Source organism: Lepidochelys kempii, chromosome 8 (assembly GCF_965140285.1).
Source record: "Lepidochelys kempii isolate rLepKem1 chromosome 8, rLepKem1.hap1, whole genome shotgun sequence".
NCBI lineage: Eukaryota > Metazoa > Chordata > Testudines > Cheloniidae > Lepidochelys > Lepidochelys kempii.
In genome coordinates, this window is record NC_136387.1 from 84,571,477 (window position 1) to 84,590,249 (window position 18,773).

The 18,773-nt window shown below is 39.8% G+C and overlaps 1 protein-coding gene across 5 annotated transcripts in view; it reads left to right on the forward strand.

The window, feature by feature from the left end:
• SLC44A5 (solute carrier family 44 member 5) overlaps nucleotides 1-18,773 on the forward strand; it is a 183,419-nt gene that overhangs the window by 80,470 nt on the left and 84,176 nt on the right. Inside the window, exon 1 of one of the 5 annotated variants that reach the window (XM_073357320.2) lies at nucleotides 5,947-10,410. The exons of 3 other annotated variants lie outside the window; for them this stretch is intronic. In XM_073357320.2, coding sequence (XP_073213421.1) covers nucleotides 10,374-10,410 — 37 coding nt within the window. In that variant the 5' untranslated portion in view covers nucleotides 5,947-10,373. Of the gene's footprint in view, nucleotides 1-5,946; nucleotides 10,411-18,773 lie in introns of those variants that run through there. One more of the 5 variants, XM_073357325.2, reaches the window with a different exon arrangement.

Below are 18,773 nucleotides of genomic sequence, written 5' to 3' on the forward strand. Positions count from 1 at the left end.
TCACCCACAACATGCAATGCTATTAAACTGATGTGAAGGCAAACAGTATACAGTCACTTCATATCATTATTTTAAAAAGCTCAGTTTATTAATTCTTAATGCATAAACCAACCACAGCACATAGGGACCTGTGGGAGTATCAGGAAACTACCGAAGTACCTAATCAGCCACAGCAGCGTTCTCTACAACAATTTTCAATTAACTTTTAAAACAATAATTCAATGGTACCATTCCATAACAACATATTTTAAATGATCTTATAAAGAATGCATGGTACGGTCTGCCATATAATGAAGTACTGAGATAGGAAACAAAGACCTCAGACATTCAGTGACTGCATAGATTGAGTGACAAGTGGACTCATGACTTTTGCACCAAGTTACAAACCTCTACTACCATTGGCTCTGCTGGAAAATCTCCACTAGCTCTCTGTAGCATTAGGGCTGACATCCTTTGTATAGGTTTCAGAGTAACAGCCGTGTTAGTCTGTATTCGCAAAAAGAAAAGGAGTACTTGTGGCACCTTAGAGACTAACCAATTTATTTGAGCATGAGCTTTCGTGAGCTACAGCTCACTTCATCGGATGCATACCGTGGAAACTGCAGCAGACTTTATATATACACAGAGAATATGAAACAATACCTCCTCCCACCCCACTGTCCTGCTGGTAACAGCTTATCTAAAGTGATCATCAGGTTGGGCCATTTCCAGCACAAATCCAGGTTTTCTCACCCTCCACCCCCCACACAAATTCACTCTCCAAAGCTCATGCTCAAATAAATTGGTTAGTCTCTAAGGTGCCACAAGTACTCCTATCCTTTGTATAAACATTTGAGCAGATCTGTTTATTTCCAGTAGAGGGAATCAGCGTATATACGTACAGGCCCCACTACATTATTTGTTAATGTGTACTTAAAGGCAACACTTTTTCTAGCCACATGATGCTGTCCTTGTGGCTCAAACATCAACAAATCATAAGAAACTAATAGTGTTCTAAATAGAAAACAGCAGTTCATTAGGCTGATTAATAGCTTGCTGGCAAAATTCTAAGCTAGTGAATATCTGTGCTTAGCAATGTCTGTTGTGTGTTTTCTAATATGCCCCTCTGTACTCTAAATTTACTTTGACAGCTGGTAAACAGATATGTGGTGTATGATAGTCCAATATAGGATTTGTTGAAGCAGACTTTGAGAGAGGCAGTGCAAATGGAGCCCGGCATCTATAAAAACTGCAATCATTTGGCTACCCTGCTTTTTTAATTCCATTCTTACTTACTTACATTCCAACTTACAGTTGGTATAATGAAGAGCTCACTTGCAATGAGACTGGCTCACATGCAGTGGTTAATATTTTAAAATAGGTAAAAATCTTAGAAAATCATAGTGATCAATAGTAGTTCAGATATGCTGGATATGATAAGTAGCTTGATTAGTAAATATTACAATGCTTTGTTTTGCTGTGGCAGAGTATGTGGTTTCATATACAGACTGTGTAGCTTTATTCAGACGGCCATAGTGAACTACTGGATGAGATGTTTTTGCATCATTGTTTATCACAGATTCAGGCAACAAGGTTGACCTTATTAAGCAGTCTGTTAACTTTTGTTGCTATATGGTTTAATCCAGCCCTGTTCTGTAAAATTGTCATGGGAATCAACAGTGCTCTGTGTGTGTGTGTGTGTGTTTGTTTTACAACTGGAATTTCAGAATTGGTGTTTTAATCACATTCACCACAAGTAAAACTGAAACTAGATACCAGCCAGGATTGCACATTGGGAATTTACTCTCAAATACTGTACATGGCTAAAGGGAGGTGTGGCTAGATTATTTCATAAAAACAACTTCAAGCATTTAGATTTGACACAACAGCTGCAATTTCTTTTGCTCACTTTCTAATGCAGATATCACAATACCTAGAGTAAACAAACCAGACATGTTTGCACTGGCTGCTCTTCACAGTGCATTTTGTATTGTATTTCACATCTATGGTAACATAATGTGAACTTTAACCCATTTTGTGTATTTTTATGTGTTATACCGAAACCTAAAATGTCCATTTCATAAGAACAGCCATACTGGGTCAGACTAGTGGTCCACGTAGCCCAGTATCCTGTCTTCTGACTGTGACCAATGCCAGGTGCTTCAGAGGCAATGAACAGAACAGGGCAATCATCAAGTAATCCATCCCCTGTTGTCCTCTCCCAGCTTCTGGCAGTCAGAGGCTAGGGACACTGAGAGCATGGGGTTGCATTCCTGACTATCTTAGCTAATAGCTGTTGATGGACCTATTTTCTAGGAACTTATCTAATTCCTTTTTTGAACCTGTTATGTTTTGTCCCTCACAACATCCCCTGGCATTGAGTTCCACAGGTTCACTGTGCATTGTGTAAAGAAATACTTCCTTTTGTTTGTTTTAAACCTGCTGCGTATTGTCAAAGTCAGATTCAGGACTCACATAATTTGTCAGACCACTCTGTTTATTAGCAAAGCGCTTTGCTAATGCACCCAGATGTGAGCCACTCTCTGAGGCTCAAGATAACTTATTTATACAGCTAAGCCAAAGCCAATTTAACATAAGAGACAAAAGAAAGCAGAAACTGACAAATATACATACATATCTTATTTGCATACTAACGTTTACCAATCTCCTAGCTCAGTAGGAGCTCTAAGTTAATTAGTTTGAGGACCCATTGTCTCACACTCCTTAATGTTTCTCTTCCTGACAACTATATTTCAACAAACCCTTCAAGTAGCATTTCTTTAATGAATTATAATTTCAATATAATTCATTCTACTTTCACACTATTAATTTCATTGGGTGACCCTGCTGGTGCTTGTGTTGTTTTCTTCACAAAGAAAAAAGGTTCCTCCAATTCTTAGCCCCATGACACAAACCTGATGAATCTATTAGAGAGGACATCCAAAAGTAGCCCCTTCTGGGAAAGCTCCTGAGTCTGTAACTTTTTTGCAGGCATGTTAGTATCTTGGCTTTGCATTTTCTAAAACCTGCCTGCTCTGCCTCCTTTCAGTTATCTTCTTTCCTTTCATACTAAATAGGGAGGATGGGAAGAAGTCATTAAAAGACTGATATTTAGTGTTTTCCCTCCTCATGTGAATAATCACACTGACTTAGGTGGAACTACTTGGATTTGGCCAGCTGTGGGTTATGTTTTCTGTCATAATAAAACTGGCTGCAAAAGCACAATTATTTTTCGGAATGTAGTATCTTGTTTTCAGTTAGTAAATAAACAATCAGTCCATTTCACAGACAGCAGAATGTGGTGCATGCATAAATACACCCTGACATTTTAGTCTGTTCCCAGATCACAAGCACTAGCATCATGATCTAAGAGCTATTAATGTGGGAACATTTTATAGGCACCGGAATAAAACATCCAATTTTGTTTCCAGCATTCCTACAGGCTGTACAGCAAGTTAACTAAATGAGAGTATTCAGGCCCTACAGTAGATAGGCATTTTAGAAGAAAAGTGGGTGTGTTTTGATGTGTTCTTGTGGAAGCCAGTACCCAAATGTTTTTCTAGCTCACAGCTGGGTCATAGGACCGTTGGCATTTTGAGTTCTGAGTGCAAGGCAAAAAGTTTATGTGTTTGTGTGTGTGGAGTTTTGAGTAAACATAATAAACTGTTAGGAGCCATTGCTCTTGTGTGCTTACCTGGAAATAATCCAAACTTTTGTCAAACTTAAAAAAAAAAATAAAAAATGAAAAATAAAAAAGAGGAAGAATCCTTATATCCATATTTGACTTTCTTGAATGTACATTGCTCTAAATCCAACTCATGCAAGTGTGTAACCATCCACAAGATTCTCCTTATGAATGGATATCTGGATTTGCAGATATAAAATCTGTAGAAACAGCTAGCTTAACTGTGTGAATAATAATAATAATTATAGCTTATTTTTGTAGTTTATTTCAAGCCAAAGGATTCCAGTACTGTACAATCTATGGAGCTGATTCTCCTTTTGCTCACACTGGGGTAAGAGCCTGATTCAAAGCCTGCTGGAAATCAATGCAAAGGGCATAAGTCAGGAGTAATTCCAGTTAAGTCACTGGAATTTCAAAAATGTAAAAGAATTGCGAGTCCACAGTCCAGATCCCTCTATTAATACACAAAAGCTTGTGAAGCATTGAGGGTTGCCGCGTATTCAGTGTACCTTACACACCCCAAAGGCAAAGAAACTAAAATTAAAGACACCCAAGAGTACATACTTTCTCCTCCTCCACCCACCTATATCCATCTTAACATTGCCACAGCTACCATACACCACTGACCATGCACCACAACCTTAACTTTGCTCCCCTTTTGCAGATCTCCACATACCCTTTAGGAGACAGTTTTTTGTTTCCCCCCCAACACTAGTATTTGTGGGTGTCTGGTGAAGCAGTTGGTTATGTTGGGAGAGGGTTGTTCAGTTAAAGGGTTAAGTGGAGAAAGGCAGTTAGAGGGGCGATGGTAGGCTGGCAACCCTACAGGGCAGATTTATGTCATGTGCATAGTAGTCCTCCACCCCTTTCCTGGGAAAGAATGCAGAAGGATTGCTGGTTCTTTCTCAGACTTCCTCTCCACAGGGAAGCACTTCTCATATCAGCAAGCCATTGGTCCTGCTCTCAGAACTTGTCGCTGATCTCCGTTGCCCTGTCTAGACTCCTGTCCACGTCTGCCTTCTAGGTTCCTTACAGAGGCCACGGTCTGGGTGCCATGGCACTACATCATGTAATGGCAGAGAGCTAAAAAGTGACAAGTTTTTAAAGTGCGCTTCTACCAATGCTAGAAGTCTAAATAATAAGACGGGTGAACTAGAGTGCCTTGTATTAAATGAGGATATTGATATAATAGGCATCACAGAAACTTGGTGGAATGAGGATAATCAATGGGACACAGTAATACCAGGGTACAAAATATATTGGAAGGACAGAGCAGGTCATGCTGGCTGGGGAGTGGCACTATATGGGAAAGAAAGCGTAGAATCAAATGAAGTAAAAATCTTAAATGAACCAAACTGTACCATAGAATCTCTATGGATAGTAATTCCATGCTCAAATAATAAGAATATAGCGATATCTATCTATATATATAGATATAGATATATTACTGACCACCTGACCAGGATGGTGATAGTGACTGTGAAATGCTCAGGAAGATTAGAGAGGCTATTAAAAAAATAATAATAATGGGGGATTTCAACTATCCCCATATTGACTGGGTACATGTCACCTCAGGATGGGGTGCAGAGACACATCAAATGACTGCTCCTTGGAGCAGCGAGTTCTGGAACCCACAAGTCCTAAGCTGAGCACAGGATCAGGTGCAAGAGGTGAATATAGCTGGACCAGGATCAGGTCCAAGAGGTGAATATAGCTGGACCACTTGGTAATAGTGACCATAATATAATTAAATTTAACACCCCTGTAGCAGGGAAAACACCACAGCAGCCCAAGACTGTAGGATTTAATTTCAGAAAGGGAAACTACGCAAAAATGAGGAGGTTAGTTAAACAGAAATTAAAAGGTACAGCACCAAAAGTAAAATCCCTACAAGCTGCATGGAAACTTTTTAAAGACACCATAATAGAGGCTCAACTTAATGTATACCCCAAATTTCAAAAACACAGTAAGAGAACCAAAAAAGTGCCACTGTGGCTAAACAACAAAGTAAGAGAAGCAGTGAGAGGCAAAAAGGCATCTGTCTGTCTGTGTGATGCTTTTGCCGGGACCAGGTCAGGAATGCTCTCTAGAACTCCTGTAAAAAGTTAGTAAGCAATCTAGCTAGAAATGCGTTAGATTTTCTTTTGTTTAAATGGCTGGTGTATAAGCTGTGCTGAATGGAATGTATATTCCTGTTTTTGTGTCTTTTTGTAACTTAAGGTTTTGCCTAGAGGGATTCTCTGTGTTTTGAATCTGATTACCCTGTAAGGTATTTACCATCCTGATTTTACAGAAGTGATTCTTTTACTTTTTCTTTAATTAAAATTCTTCTTTTAAGATCCTGATTGCTTTTTCATTGTTCTTAAGATCTAAGGGTTTGTGTCTGTGTTCACCTATGCAAATTGAGGAGGATGTTTATCAAGCCTTCCCCAGGAAAGGGGGTGTAGGGCTTGGGGGGATATTTTTGGGGAATGACGTCTCCAAGTGGGCTCTTTCCCTGTTCTTTGTTTAAAACGCTTGGTGGTGGCAGCATAGGGTTCAAAGGCAAGGCAAAGTTTGTACCTTGGGGAAGTTTTTAACCTAAGCTGGTAAGAATAAGCGTAGGGGGTCTTTCATGCAGGTCCCCACATCTGTACCCTAGAGTTCAGAGTGGGGAAGGAACCTTGACAACATCAGAAGCAGGAAGCCTGCTAAACAACCAGTGGGATCACTGGATGATCGAGATGCTAAAGGAGCACTCAAGGCCATTGCGGAGAAACTAAATGAATTCTGTTGGTCTTCATGGTTGAGGATGTGAGGGAGATTCCCAAACCTGAGCCATTCTTTTTAGGTGACAAATCTGAGGAACTGTCCCACATTGAGGTGTCATTAGAGGAAGTTTTGGAACAAATTGATAAACTAAACAGTAATAAGGCACCAGTACTAGATGGTATTCACCCAAGAGTTCTGAAGGAACTCAAACGTGAAATTGTAGGCCTACTAACTGTAGTCTTTAACCTGTCATTTAAATCAGCTTCTGTAGCAAATGACTGAAGGATAGCTAATGTGACGCCAATTTTTAAAAAGGGCTCCAGAGGTGACCCCAGTAATTATAGGCCAGTAAGCCTGACTTCAGTACTGGGCAAACTGTTTGAAACTATAGTAAAGAACAAAATGGTCAGACACATAGATGAACATAATTTGTTGGGGAAGAATCAACATGATATTTGTAAAGGGAAATAATGCCTCACCAATCTACTAGAATTCTTTGAGGGAATCAACAAGCATGTGGACAAGGGGGATCCAGTGGATATAGTGTGTTTAAATTTTCAGAAAGCCTTTGACAAGGGCCCTCACCAAAGACCCTTAAGGGCCCTCTTAAGCAAAGTAAGCAGTCATGGGATAAGAGGGAAGGTTCTCTCATGGATTGCTAACTGGTTAAAAGATAAGAGACAAAGGGTTGGAATAAATGGTCAGTTTTCAGAATGGAGAGAGGTAGATAGTGGTGTCTCCCTGGGATCTGTACTGGGCACAGTCCTATTCAGCATATTCATAAATGATCTGGGAAAAGGGGTAAACAGTGAGGTGGCAAAATTTGCAGATGATACAAAACTACTCAAGATAGTTCAGTCCCATGCAGATTGCAAAGAGCTACAAAAGGATCTCTCAAAACTGGGACCGGGCAACAAAGTGGCAGATGAAATTCAATGTTGATAAATGCAAAGTAATGCACATTGGAAAACATAATCCCAACTATAGATATAAAATAATGGGGTCTAAATTATCTGTTACCACTCAAGAAAGGGATCTTGAAGTCATTGTGGATAGTTCTCTGAAAACATTCACTCAGTGTGCAATGGCAGTCAAAAAGCAAACAGAATGTTGGAAATCATTAAGAAAGGGATAGATATAAGACAGAAAATATCATATTGCCTCTACGTAAATCCATGGTACACCCACATCTTGAATACTGCATGCAGATGTGGTCGCCCCATCTCAAAAATGATATATTGGACTTGGAAAAAGGTTCAGAAAAGGGCAACAAAAATGATTAGGAGTATGGAATGGCAGCCATATGATGAGAGATTAATAAGACTAGGACTTTTCAACTTGGGGAAAAAAGAGGACTAAGGGGGGATATGATAGTCTATAAAATCATGACTGGTGTGGAGAAAGTAAATAAGGAAGTGTTATTTACACCTTCTCATAACACAAGAGCCGGGGGTCACCAAATGAAATTAATAGGCGGCAGGTTTAAAACAAACAAAAGGAAGTATTTTTTCACACAGCGCACAGTCAACCCGTGGAACTCTTTGCCAGAGAATGTTGTGAAGGCCAAGACTACAACAGGGTTAAAAAAAGAACTAAATAAATTCATGGAGGTTAGGTCCATTAATGGCTATTAGCCAGGATGGGCAGGGATGGTGTCCCTAGCCTCTGTTTGCCAGAGTTTGGGAATGGGCGACAGGGAATGGATCACTTGATGATTACCTGTTCTGTTCATTCCCTCTGTGGCGCCTGGCATTGGCCGCTATCGGAAGACAGGATATTGGGCTAGATGGACCTTGGTCTGACTCAGTATGGCCGTTCTTATGTTCTTACTGGGTTTCCTGTCCAGGGTCTGCAGGACCAGGTTTGTCCTTTAAAGTACTGTACGTGCTGTAGTAAGGGAAAACCAGGAGAAAATAAATTTAATATTAAGGAGAGCAAACCTTTCCTATGGGTTCAGTGCCACCTTTCCATTGACAGTTTTTTTTCTGAAGTTGCCAAGGCCTTAGCCACTACAGAAACAAAAATAGATTTTTAAAAAAAATGTTTTAAGTATTGACACTTACCTGCTTTTCATGAGGTCTGTGGGATTCCTCTAAGAGTCTTTCCTTTTGGCTCCAAAGAGCTGCATTTGTGGAGCCAGCCAGAGGAGACGTTTTCAGGTCTATACATTGCTTAAATACATTGTCAGCATTGAATGTGCTAGCCCAGAGGGAGGCGGGGGAAGGGGAGGACGCAGCCCACTGACACCTACAGGAGTTATGCCTGCAAGGTGAAGACAGTAAATGAAACTATGAGTTCAAATGTATCCATACCCTCAGGACCATTATCAAATCAGCGTATCTGAATGTCATCTGGCTTTCTGGGACATCAATTCAGTTAATCAGGGCTTCATTTTAATATTCTCCATTAAAGTAGAGTAGTATCCATAGATCATTACCTTCAGGTTTTCAACTATTTTCCCATTCAGCCTCGTAGTTATAAATAAAACTAGTTAACTTTTTGTAGCAATTATCACTTGACACATGTCCAGCTGCTCACTAATGTTTGCATAGTTCTATTAACCCTGTTGTCATGTCATAAGTCAAATGTGCACCTTTGGGTACTTTGAGACTAAAAGCAGACAGATGTACTATGGTGGGGGCTATGAATCACAAATCTCCATAGGACCCCAAATTAATCCTTGGTATTGCAGGGTATCTCTAACTCCCAGAAGTTAATAGTGCTGTCTGTTCCTCTGTGTTTGGGGAGTACCGTACACTTTCTGGGCACTAACACCCTATCAATAAATAATTAATAGAAAAGATATTGCAATTTAAGGGATGGTATTTTCAAGCTGTCTTCCAGAGTTAAAAACACAGAGTATTTTTTCAGATCTAACAGCACCCCTAAAAAAAGAAACAAAACCTCCCAAACAACCCCCCGAACATTAATTGCCATATATAAAAACCCTCCACACTGCAAGTAGTTAACAGCAACATTTTCTTTCTACACAGATAAAATTTTTACTATATCAAAGCACGATAACTGTGGAATAGTGAGTGGAATAAATTATTCCAGGAGATCTGAAAGCCGCTACTCTCCACTCACCTGGAATTGATGAAAATGAAAATCTTTTGAAATCCACAGTAAATTAACATCGGCACTCATCATAGAAATTTTTTCTGCCAAATGTATGGGCCATGCTTAACTGAGAGTCTCATTTTGATTTCCACTATCAAGCCCCATAGCACCAAAAAAGACATCATGGAATTATAGCTGTTACTTCCAGATTTTTTTAAAAAATTCTGTATGTGTGTGTTAGAGTGTGTGTATCTATATAATATAGATTTGCATAGAGTATACATGGTATGTAATAGCAAGAGAAGTGTGTACACACACACACAGAGATTTGCCCAAGAACAGCAGAATTTGCACCTTTGTGACCTCCCTTACTCTTTCTTTGCTGGGTATGTCGATCAATTATATCTTCCCAAAGACTTCTTATTTTGCCATGTGTTGCCAGTTTCTGTCACTGATTCTTTTTCCAGTTTGGTAGAGGCTCCATAGTATTAGTTGTACGTCTGTTGCTCTTTTGCAGGTAGCCTGACTTTGATCCCCACTCTCATTTTCTCAGATGAACTCTCATCCAATGAAACTTTGTGTGTTTTCCCCCTATAAATATAAGAGCTTTAAGAGAGCTTCCCTTTACTCTGTGACATGTATAGTCCCAGACTGGTCTGGAGTAGGTAGGTGGAGCAGTGGGTGATATCATTTTTCTATTAGCAGAAAGCCCTCCCTCCCTTGTAAGTTTCCATTCCTACTGGAGGAGCCTATGCCACTCCAAGCAGCTTTATTTTTAAACTTGGTTGAATAGTACTTTTGTGGATTAAGCGTACTGGGGAAACTGCTTCCAGCACAGAAGTCTGCAGTTAATACCCCTCTTAGACATAGCTTGCTAAACTGATCAGGAAGCAGTGATATGGCCAGGGAAGAAGAAAACTACTACGGGAAACATGGTAATTTACCTACCCCCTTGTGTTCTCAAAAAATGAAATGCTTCATAAGGGCTCTAGCCAATGACCATCAAAGTCAACTGGAGTCTTTCCCTTGACTTCAGTGGGGTTTGGATCAGGCCCTAAGTGGCTTTAGCTAACTTCCTCCATTATTTGCAAAATCATGTAACTTCTTCCAGAATTGAGCTTACAGCTACAATTAATGGCAGATAGAAGGTAGAATTTGTATAAATATAACTAATTTTCATTTTAGACAAATGATTTAACTTAAAAAATCACTGCAGTGTAATAAAGTGTGACAGAAGTAATTTTGTTTATTGTTTAGACTTTTTTAGAGTTGGAATTGGGAAGTTAAATCTTATTTGAAGTATTTATTGTAATGGAAGAATAATTCAACCTAAAATTCCTGTTATAAAATAGTCTATGAAATAGATCTGTCTAGTCTGTGAAGAGTGATTATCATCTCTGTTTTTAATCCGAGGAAGAAAATGACTGTGTAATTATTCCACACCAGTGGCTACTTCCCCTATGCCTCCCAAACTCCTAAAGGTTTTAATCAGCTTTCAGAATTAAATGTTTTGTTTTTATTTTCAAAATGTTGCTGATACAACACTTAGCAAGTGAGTTGTTTTTGTTTTTTTTAAAAGAAGGGGTCACCTTCTTTAAAGGGGAGAAGATTTGATATGTTACTTGGAAAAGGAGAGTGAGAACAAGCAGTGTGTGCCCATGGTTCATTGTTATATGAAACTATAATCACAAATTTGTGTTTCAGTGAAGAAATTCCTATAATGCTGCAGCTTACTTTTGTCAAGGAATTTGAATGTGTGTTTGGCTTTGAATGTATTTAGTGTTCCTTATGTAAACAGTTATATTCCATAATGGATTTGTGGCAAAGTTTAGAAAAAGAAAAACAAGACAGGCTGAGCGCTGGTGTACTGCTCTGTGCCCCAATAAGCATGGTGAAGAAATTTGCAGTAGTGCAGTGGCTTTATTTTTGTTAATCAGCGTCACTGTTGGATAACATTCCCCAGTTTGTTTAATTGCTGGAGAAGAAAATCTCCATTTGAGTTAGAGATCATTTTCTGGAGCATTTTGTCTATTTTTATCCTCTTGCCTATAAATTAGAAGGTATTGACTTTCATTGTAGAAGTATTGTGGAGCTCGCTTACATTCAGATGTGATCCACAAATGTATATATCTTCCAAGGTGCATTTTCTTTGCACCAAATCAAATCTGTGCAGGCATGCTGTAGCTAACACAACTGAAACCAATTACCATATGGTATACTGTTAAAAGAGATGATCTTGTTTGTAGAAAGTAGCCCACTTACTGTTTCACATTGTATTGTATCTTGCCCCACTGGCTATGCCATCAAACCATTCCGCTGAATACAGATATCCTGAGAGCACAGGAAATTGCCCCTATTAACAAGCTTCATCAGTGCAATGTAGGCCAAGTGGAGGAATGTCTATAAGCAAAGTAAATCCCTACTGGAAATTCATTATGCCTGGCCTGCTCTTATTTTCAGGGGCTGAGAAATCTTGCCTGTCTGCTTGGAGGTGGGGCCGGGGGGAAGAACAGACCTGTTAAATATATTTATTGAGGGCCAGATCTTGGCTGACATGTCAGTGCAGAGGAGGAAGGGGGAGAAAGACCTCATTTCCCATGCAGACTCCCAACATCTGGGTTCCAACTGCTGGGAGAAGCAGAGACAGAGCAAGTGTTGATCACCTGGTACCCTACCCCAGCAGGTGGGTGGGGATTGGGCGGCTCCTAGAGGGCGGGGGGTGAGTAATCTGTAAATCTCGTAAAGGAGGGGGTGCAGATTTTCCCCTCTCTAAGTCCCATTTCCTTTTGCTGGGATGTTCTTGGGTGGTGGGTGGTGGACACTGCCTTTACACAGGTTTCAGAGTAACAGCCGTGTTAGTCTGTATTCGCAAAAAGAAAAGGAGTACTTGTGGCACCTGAGAGACTAACCAATTTATTTGAGCATGAGCTTTCGTGAACTACAGCTCACTTCATCGGATGCATACCGTGGAAACTGCAGCAGACTTTATATACACACAGAGAATATGAAACAATACCTCCTCCCACCCCACTGTCCTGCTGGTAATAGCTTATCTATTATCTATAAGCTATTACCAGCAGGACAGTGGGGTGGGAGGAGGTATTGTTTCATATTCTCTGTGTGTATATAAAGTCTGCTGCAGTTTCCACGGTATGCATCCGATGAAGTGAGCTGTAGCTCACGAAAGCTCATGCTCAAATAAATTGGTTAGTCTCTAAGGTGCCACAAGTACTCCTTTTCTTTTTGCCTTTACACAGGGCAATAAACTCGGTCTAGTATCCTGTAGGTAGTAAGCCACAGTGTATTGGTATGTAGTAAAGTTACAGGTTCTAAATCATACCAGAAAGAAGTTATTTTTTAAAATGTTTAATCTATGGAAGGTCTTACGCCGTAAACTGAGGCAATACAGAGTGCAGGCCTTTCCACAGCACAAGTTATGAGGTTTCTTCTCAATTTGCCCTTACCTTCTGTTCTGGGCTCACTCTTGGTTTAAATGGCTTGTGGGTGACAACATAGCCTGTGTCCTGTACTCGCCAGCTGTATTGCTACACACACAGCGGCTCCAGAGCTATAAACTACCAAAGTTCTTTTGTGGTAAAAATTATATTTTAGGGGTTTACTGGGGTGGAAGAGAAGAAACAGAGTCATGGAGTCTGCTGTGTTTATTGTACTGTGCCTGTGAATATTTTGATAAGGTTTTTCTGATATGAGGCATGAGACCAAAGTCTGAATTTAGTTAATGAGTAAAGGCACCTTTTAAAATATATTTCTTCGAGCTCCACTCTGACCATGCCGCTTTGTATTTAGCTTTTATTTTGTTAAAAATTGCGAAGAACTTGACAGTGTTATTTGAAAAAATTAAAATTAACTTCACAATTTCCAGGGTAAATATTGGAGGACAGAAGGACAGAAAAAAGCAACAAATAGAGAAATGTAAGAGTATTCAAAGTCAAAGCAGGTTAATGCTGTGATACATTTCATGAACTGTGCATTAACAGTACATACACATATGCATATGCATCTGTATCTTTCACTACATTGCTTTACTTTAACAGGCAGCCTTGCATTTATACTTGGACTAATTTATTATTAACATAAACATATCCACCTAAAGTAATGGATTAGATTTTCTTAGTGTAATTAGTGCTTTTCAGGTACTTGACTGGCACAAAATTGTGTGGAAATTGGTAACATCTGAATACTACTATTTGTAAAACCTGGGGACTTTTTGGTGAAAATGAAAACGAAGGGCCATATCTTTGTCTAACTGCACCAAAATGGGCACAACAGGTTTGTCCTGTCACATAGTCTCTCCTCCTTCACCTGGAAAATTCTCTCGCAAAGCTTCCCTGTTTGTTGCTCCTGTTCATTAGCCAGGGACATCTCCCTGGGAACAGTGTGCTGCATATTGTCCCTGATGCCTGTACAAGTGCTGAGAAGCCAAGTTGAATGAAGAGCCTCCTGCCATTTGGAGAAAAGAAATGCCACAGTCAATCCCAAAGTTGCCATTTGTAGGGAGCTCTGCATTCTATGGAGTGACTTCAGAGTGATCAAGAAGTAAGCTCTTTGAGGGAGGGACTGTCTCATTGTTCTGTGTTGGTACAGCACCTAGCACCATAGGATCCTGGCCCGTGACTGGGGCTCCAGGGCGCTACAATAATACAATAATAAATACTACTAATGATGACAATGAAGTTGGACAGAAGGCCGATAGGAGAAAGACTGGTGACCAGGAATAGGGTGGACTTGATTTGTTAGAGAAGACTGCAGATGGGAACAAGGGGAGAGGAAAGAACAATAGGAATGGGGATGGAGAGGGAAGGACAGGGAAAGAGCAAGCAGTTGATGTTAGAGGCAATGTAAGAGCAGAACATCAGCAGGAGAAAGAGTACAAAAATTGGGACAGTGTGGCAGAGACTAAGGGCTGGTGTACACTAGAGAATTAGATTGACCCAGCTACATTCCTCACCCCTGGAAAAATCCACACACCCCTGGGTGACATAGTTAAGCCGACCTAAATCCCCATGTAGATAGCATTAGGTCAACAGAAGATTTCTTCTGTGGCCGTAGCTACCACCTCTCGGGGAGATGGATTAATCACAGTGATGGGAGAAGCTCTCCTGTCAGCATAGGTAATGTCTATATTGAAGCCCTGTAGCAGTGCCGCTGCAGAGTTTCAAGTGTAGACAAGCCCTGAGTAAGGTAAAATAGGGCAGGCGATAACCTTAGCACTGACATTAAACTAAGGGTTCTAATTCAGATTTGGTTGTACAGCACTGAGGGCTGCTCAGTGAATAATGTTCTATACAGCAGTATTGTAGCAGCAGCTTGCAGTGCAGTGCTCCCCATAGTTAACAGAAATATACGAGGCTCTCGCATTGACACCATGCTGTATCTGTAACTTGGCACGTCAGTGGGTTTGTTATAACACAAGACTGGGCTCACCGTGTTGAGCACATGTTCTGAAGAATAATGAATATTGTCTATATGCCGCAGATATTTTTTCAAACTTGAACATTTTGACTAATTAAAAGCTAAACAAGCAGATGGCGTCAGTCCATGCTAGGCCAGCTTTCCCCTCCACAAGATTGTAGAGAATGGTAGGAACCAGCTAATATTCTTGACATCCAACCCAAGACTGGGGGAAACTTTGGAAAGGGAGGAATAAGGTTAAATAGTACATTTCATTGTTGTTGCCCCTTTGCCAAGACAAAGCAGATTTGGGAGCTTTGTTGGGCAGGTGCCCGTTTAGAGCAGAAGTTAGTGACATGAAGTCAGACAAATTCTGCTAAGAAAACACCTATGTATAAAATATACGAGTCTGGTTCCCTTGACTAGCAGTGCCAGGAAATTGCACATGGGCAGCTCTCTTCTGCGGGAACCGCAGATCAGGCACTACTGCCTTGGTCCAAGAAGCAGCTGCCTTGGCCCCGTCTCTCTCCAAGACTCACACAGTATCCAACTGCTTAAACATACTATGGTCCCATTTTTCTCCTGCTGCCTCTTCACTTTACACCCAGTAAACCTCAAGTCCGAAGGCTCCCCTCAAATGAATGGGCTGGAAAGGTGGCAGGCCATTAGCCTTCCTTTTGTGTAGCCGCTTCTGCAAAACAAAAGCGGCTCAGGCTACGTTTACAGTAGAAAAGGTGTGCTGGGATAGCTACGCTGATAGTGTGGTGTAGTACATTCCTAGTGTAGGTGCAGTTTATACCAGCAGAAAAATGCTTTTACCAGTATAGCTTATGCTGCTTCCCCGTGAGCAAAATAAGCTATAATGCACTAATATGCTGGTATACTGTGTCTACATTAGGGCTTCTTCCAGTAAAGAAATGTCTTAAAAATCACCCCCTGAGTGATTTTCCTATATCAGCAAAAGTTTCTAGTGTAGAGCTGGCCTCAGAAAGGCCTAACAGACCGTACAAAGAAGAGTGCCCTAACTCATGCAGTAGTACCCTTAAACAGTTAAGGGCAGTTGCTTTGTGGCATCTCAAACTCTTTCTATGGATAGTTTCATGCTGTGTGCTTATGTATCAATGATCTCTCGTGTGCGAGCCATTAGTATCTTTCACCATAACATTATTACTTTACAGCTTGATACTGCAAGGTGCTGATCAGCCTTTTCTCCCTGGTGGGAAAAGAGGGTACTGTCAGTCATGGAAGATATTTTTTTATTATTTCCAGCATGATCATATTTTATGGATACTTTATAAAACCAGATAATGTGAATTCAGGGGTTTTAATGGAAATGCTGATGGAATCCTAACTTCATCGGCATTAGTGGGTGGCACAATATTTAAACATTACCGAGGAAACTAAAATGCACATTGAAATGTTCACTAAAAGAGTATACACTACTATTACATCCTGACTTTATCTTCATTATCTTCAAAAAGGAAGTTGGAAATCTGCCTTTTGCAGTGCCAGTCCGGCTTTTTAAATGCAAATGCAGCTGAGCTTTTACAGTTTGGACTCTTTGTTTGTGGAAAGAGCTCTGGGATACTTGAGTGAAAATACTGTGGAAATGTAGCTTGCAACATGCTGCTATGAAATGATTGACAAGAATGAGGCAGAACTGAACAAACAGTTTTCAAAGATGGCAGATTTACTGGCCCAGGGTCTGAAGAATGTGGACCATATAAAACCTCATTGCTTACATGATTTTAGACAATGTTTGAAAAGAGAATATTTACACATATGCACGCACACGGCCAGCTCCTCAGTTGGTGTAAATTGGCATAACTCCATTAACTATACATATATATTATGTAATACAAATGTGTGTGTAAATAATTATTTCCTTTTTGTACAGCAGCTAAAATCTTATGGACGTAAAGGTTGTAAATTTGAGCACCGCATGGACTTGATGCTGTTCCTTAGTTATTTTATTATGGTAGATGACTTATTTCTCTGTTACTTAGATGGATGTCATTGCTGGTTTAACTTACTGTAAGTGTTTATTATAGGTGGGGTTTAACTTTCAGACTTGCCTTTATTATCTTCTGTATTACCTCTTTTCACTGCCGCAGAGTCCCTCTGCCACTGACAGTCTCTGTGTTGGAACTTTGGTTGTAGTGCTGCTCTGTCCGACTAAGTATCACAGGCAACAAAGTAAAGACTGTTTGACGTTGGCAGCTGTTTGTGCACCGTCCTGCATTTCCTATCTAGAATACCTGTTGGAGAAACAGTGACATTTTCAGGGGTCTTTTATTTTACATCTTTTCTGAATTCTTGTGAGAGGCAGAACTGATAAACTGGTTTAATTTAGTTCTCATTATTAACCTGTAGAAGATAGATTTCTGGAAAGTTGTTATCACTGGTCACAGAACTGCTTTGAGAACTTGTGATAAATTGACTCATCCTAAGCATTTTTCTTTAGTAGCTCTTTTGCATTTAGGTGTAAATGGAAGAATTTTACTTTTAGCATAGTTATTTTAAAAGCGGCCCTAAAAACAAATAAGCTAGGTGAACAAACTGCCTATTGATCTCACACTTTTCCCTTCAGTAGTTTCTTATGTTATTGCCAACACATTACATCCCAAGAGGTAAGCCAAAAACCGCTAGTTTGCTATGCTTGGGATGACTAAAAGATGCTGTTTATATATTGATTTGTACCAGTGAAATTAGCATTTGATATGTGGGCTAGTTTTAAAAACACGTTAATAAAAATAGTCTCTAAAATGAGATATGAGATCTAGTCATGTTTCATTAGCTTTTGTTGGTAGAATAAAAATATAGATGACATTTGTTTACTATTGGGTTTCTTAGAATCTGCCCCCTTAAAAGCAGGCTCAGATTCCATTGGATACAACAGAAGTTGTGTGTGTGCTTATTTTAGGGTAGAATTTGGCCAAAAGTTAAAACACACTTTTTTAAACATAGGTCACACAAAACAACAATCAATACTGTTATAGTGCATATTAGGATTTAGTGTTATATTTCGCACCTCCAAACCCGCACAGTATGTCTTCATTTATACCCATATGTGTTCCCCTCATAGATCAACAATGAGTCAGCTTTATCTGTTTGGAGAAAGAATGAAATTACCTGCTCCAAAAGCTCATGCTCTTGCATATTGGAAGAATCATTATAATTTTTAAACACAATTGTAAGAGTCCCTACATTTAAAAAACAAAATATTGATTGCAAAACATACCTCTCTTTTCAGTAACATGAACTGAAATGTATGTTTCTCCCTGTATTAACAGTGGTTACTTCTTTCATTTTGTATGTATGCTCAGCTGACAGTAAAGCAAGAAGTCACTGTAAACATGTAAAAGTCTGCAATTATTATTGAAGTCTTATATAGGTGTATATGTATGCTTTGAAATATACAAACAATTCACAATGTCTCTTTTGGAAATCCATAATATCTATACTGTCAAAAGTTACCCACTAGAAACTTCTGAATGAAACCAACAAAAAAAAAAAGGAGTACTTGTGGCACCTTAGAGACTAACAAATTCAATTGAGCATAAGCTTTCGTGAGCGACAGCTCACTTCATCCGATGAAGTGAGCTGTAGCTCATGAAAGCTTACGCTCAAATAAATTTGTTAGTCTCTAAGGTGCCACAAGTACTCCTTTTCTTTTTGGGGATACAGTCTAACATGGCTGCTACTCTGAAACCTGAATGAAACCAGCAGACCTTGGGTATGCTTCATACTCAGCAGACTAGGGTAGGTTCAGTGGGCTTAGTCACAGTAGTAAGCACCTACCCTTGTAGCTAGGGCCTCAGGGACTGGACCATGTGACAGAATGTATTTAATCTAATGCAATGGGAAGGTCTGTTCTGTAACTGGG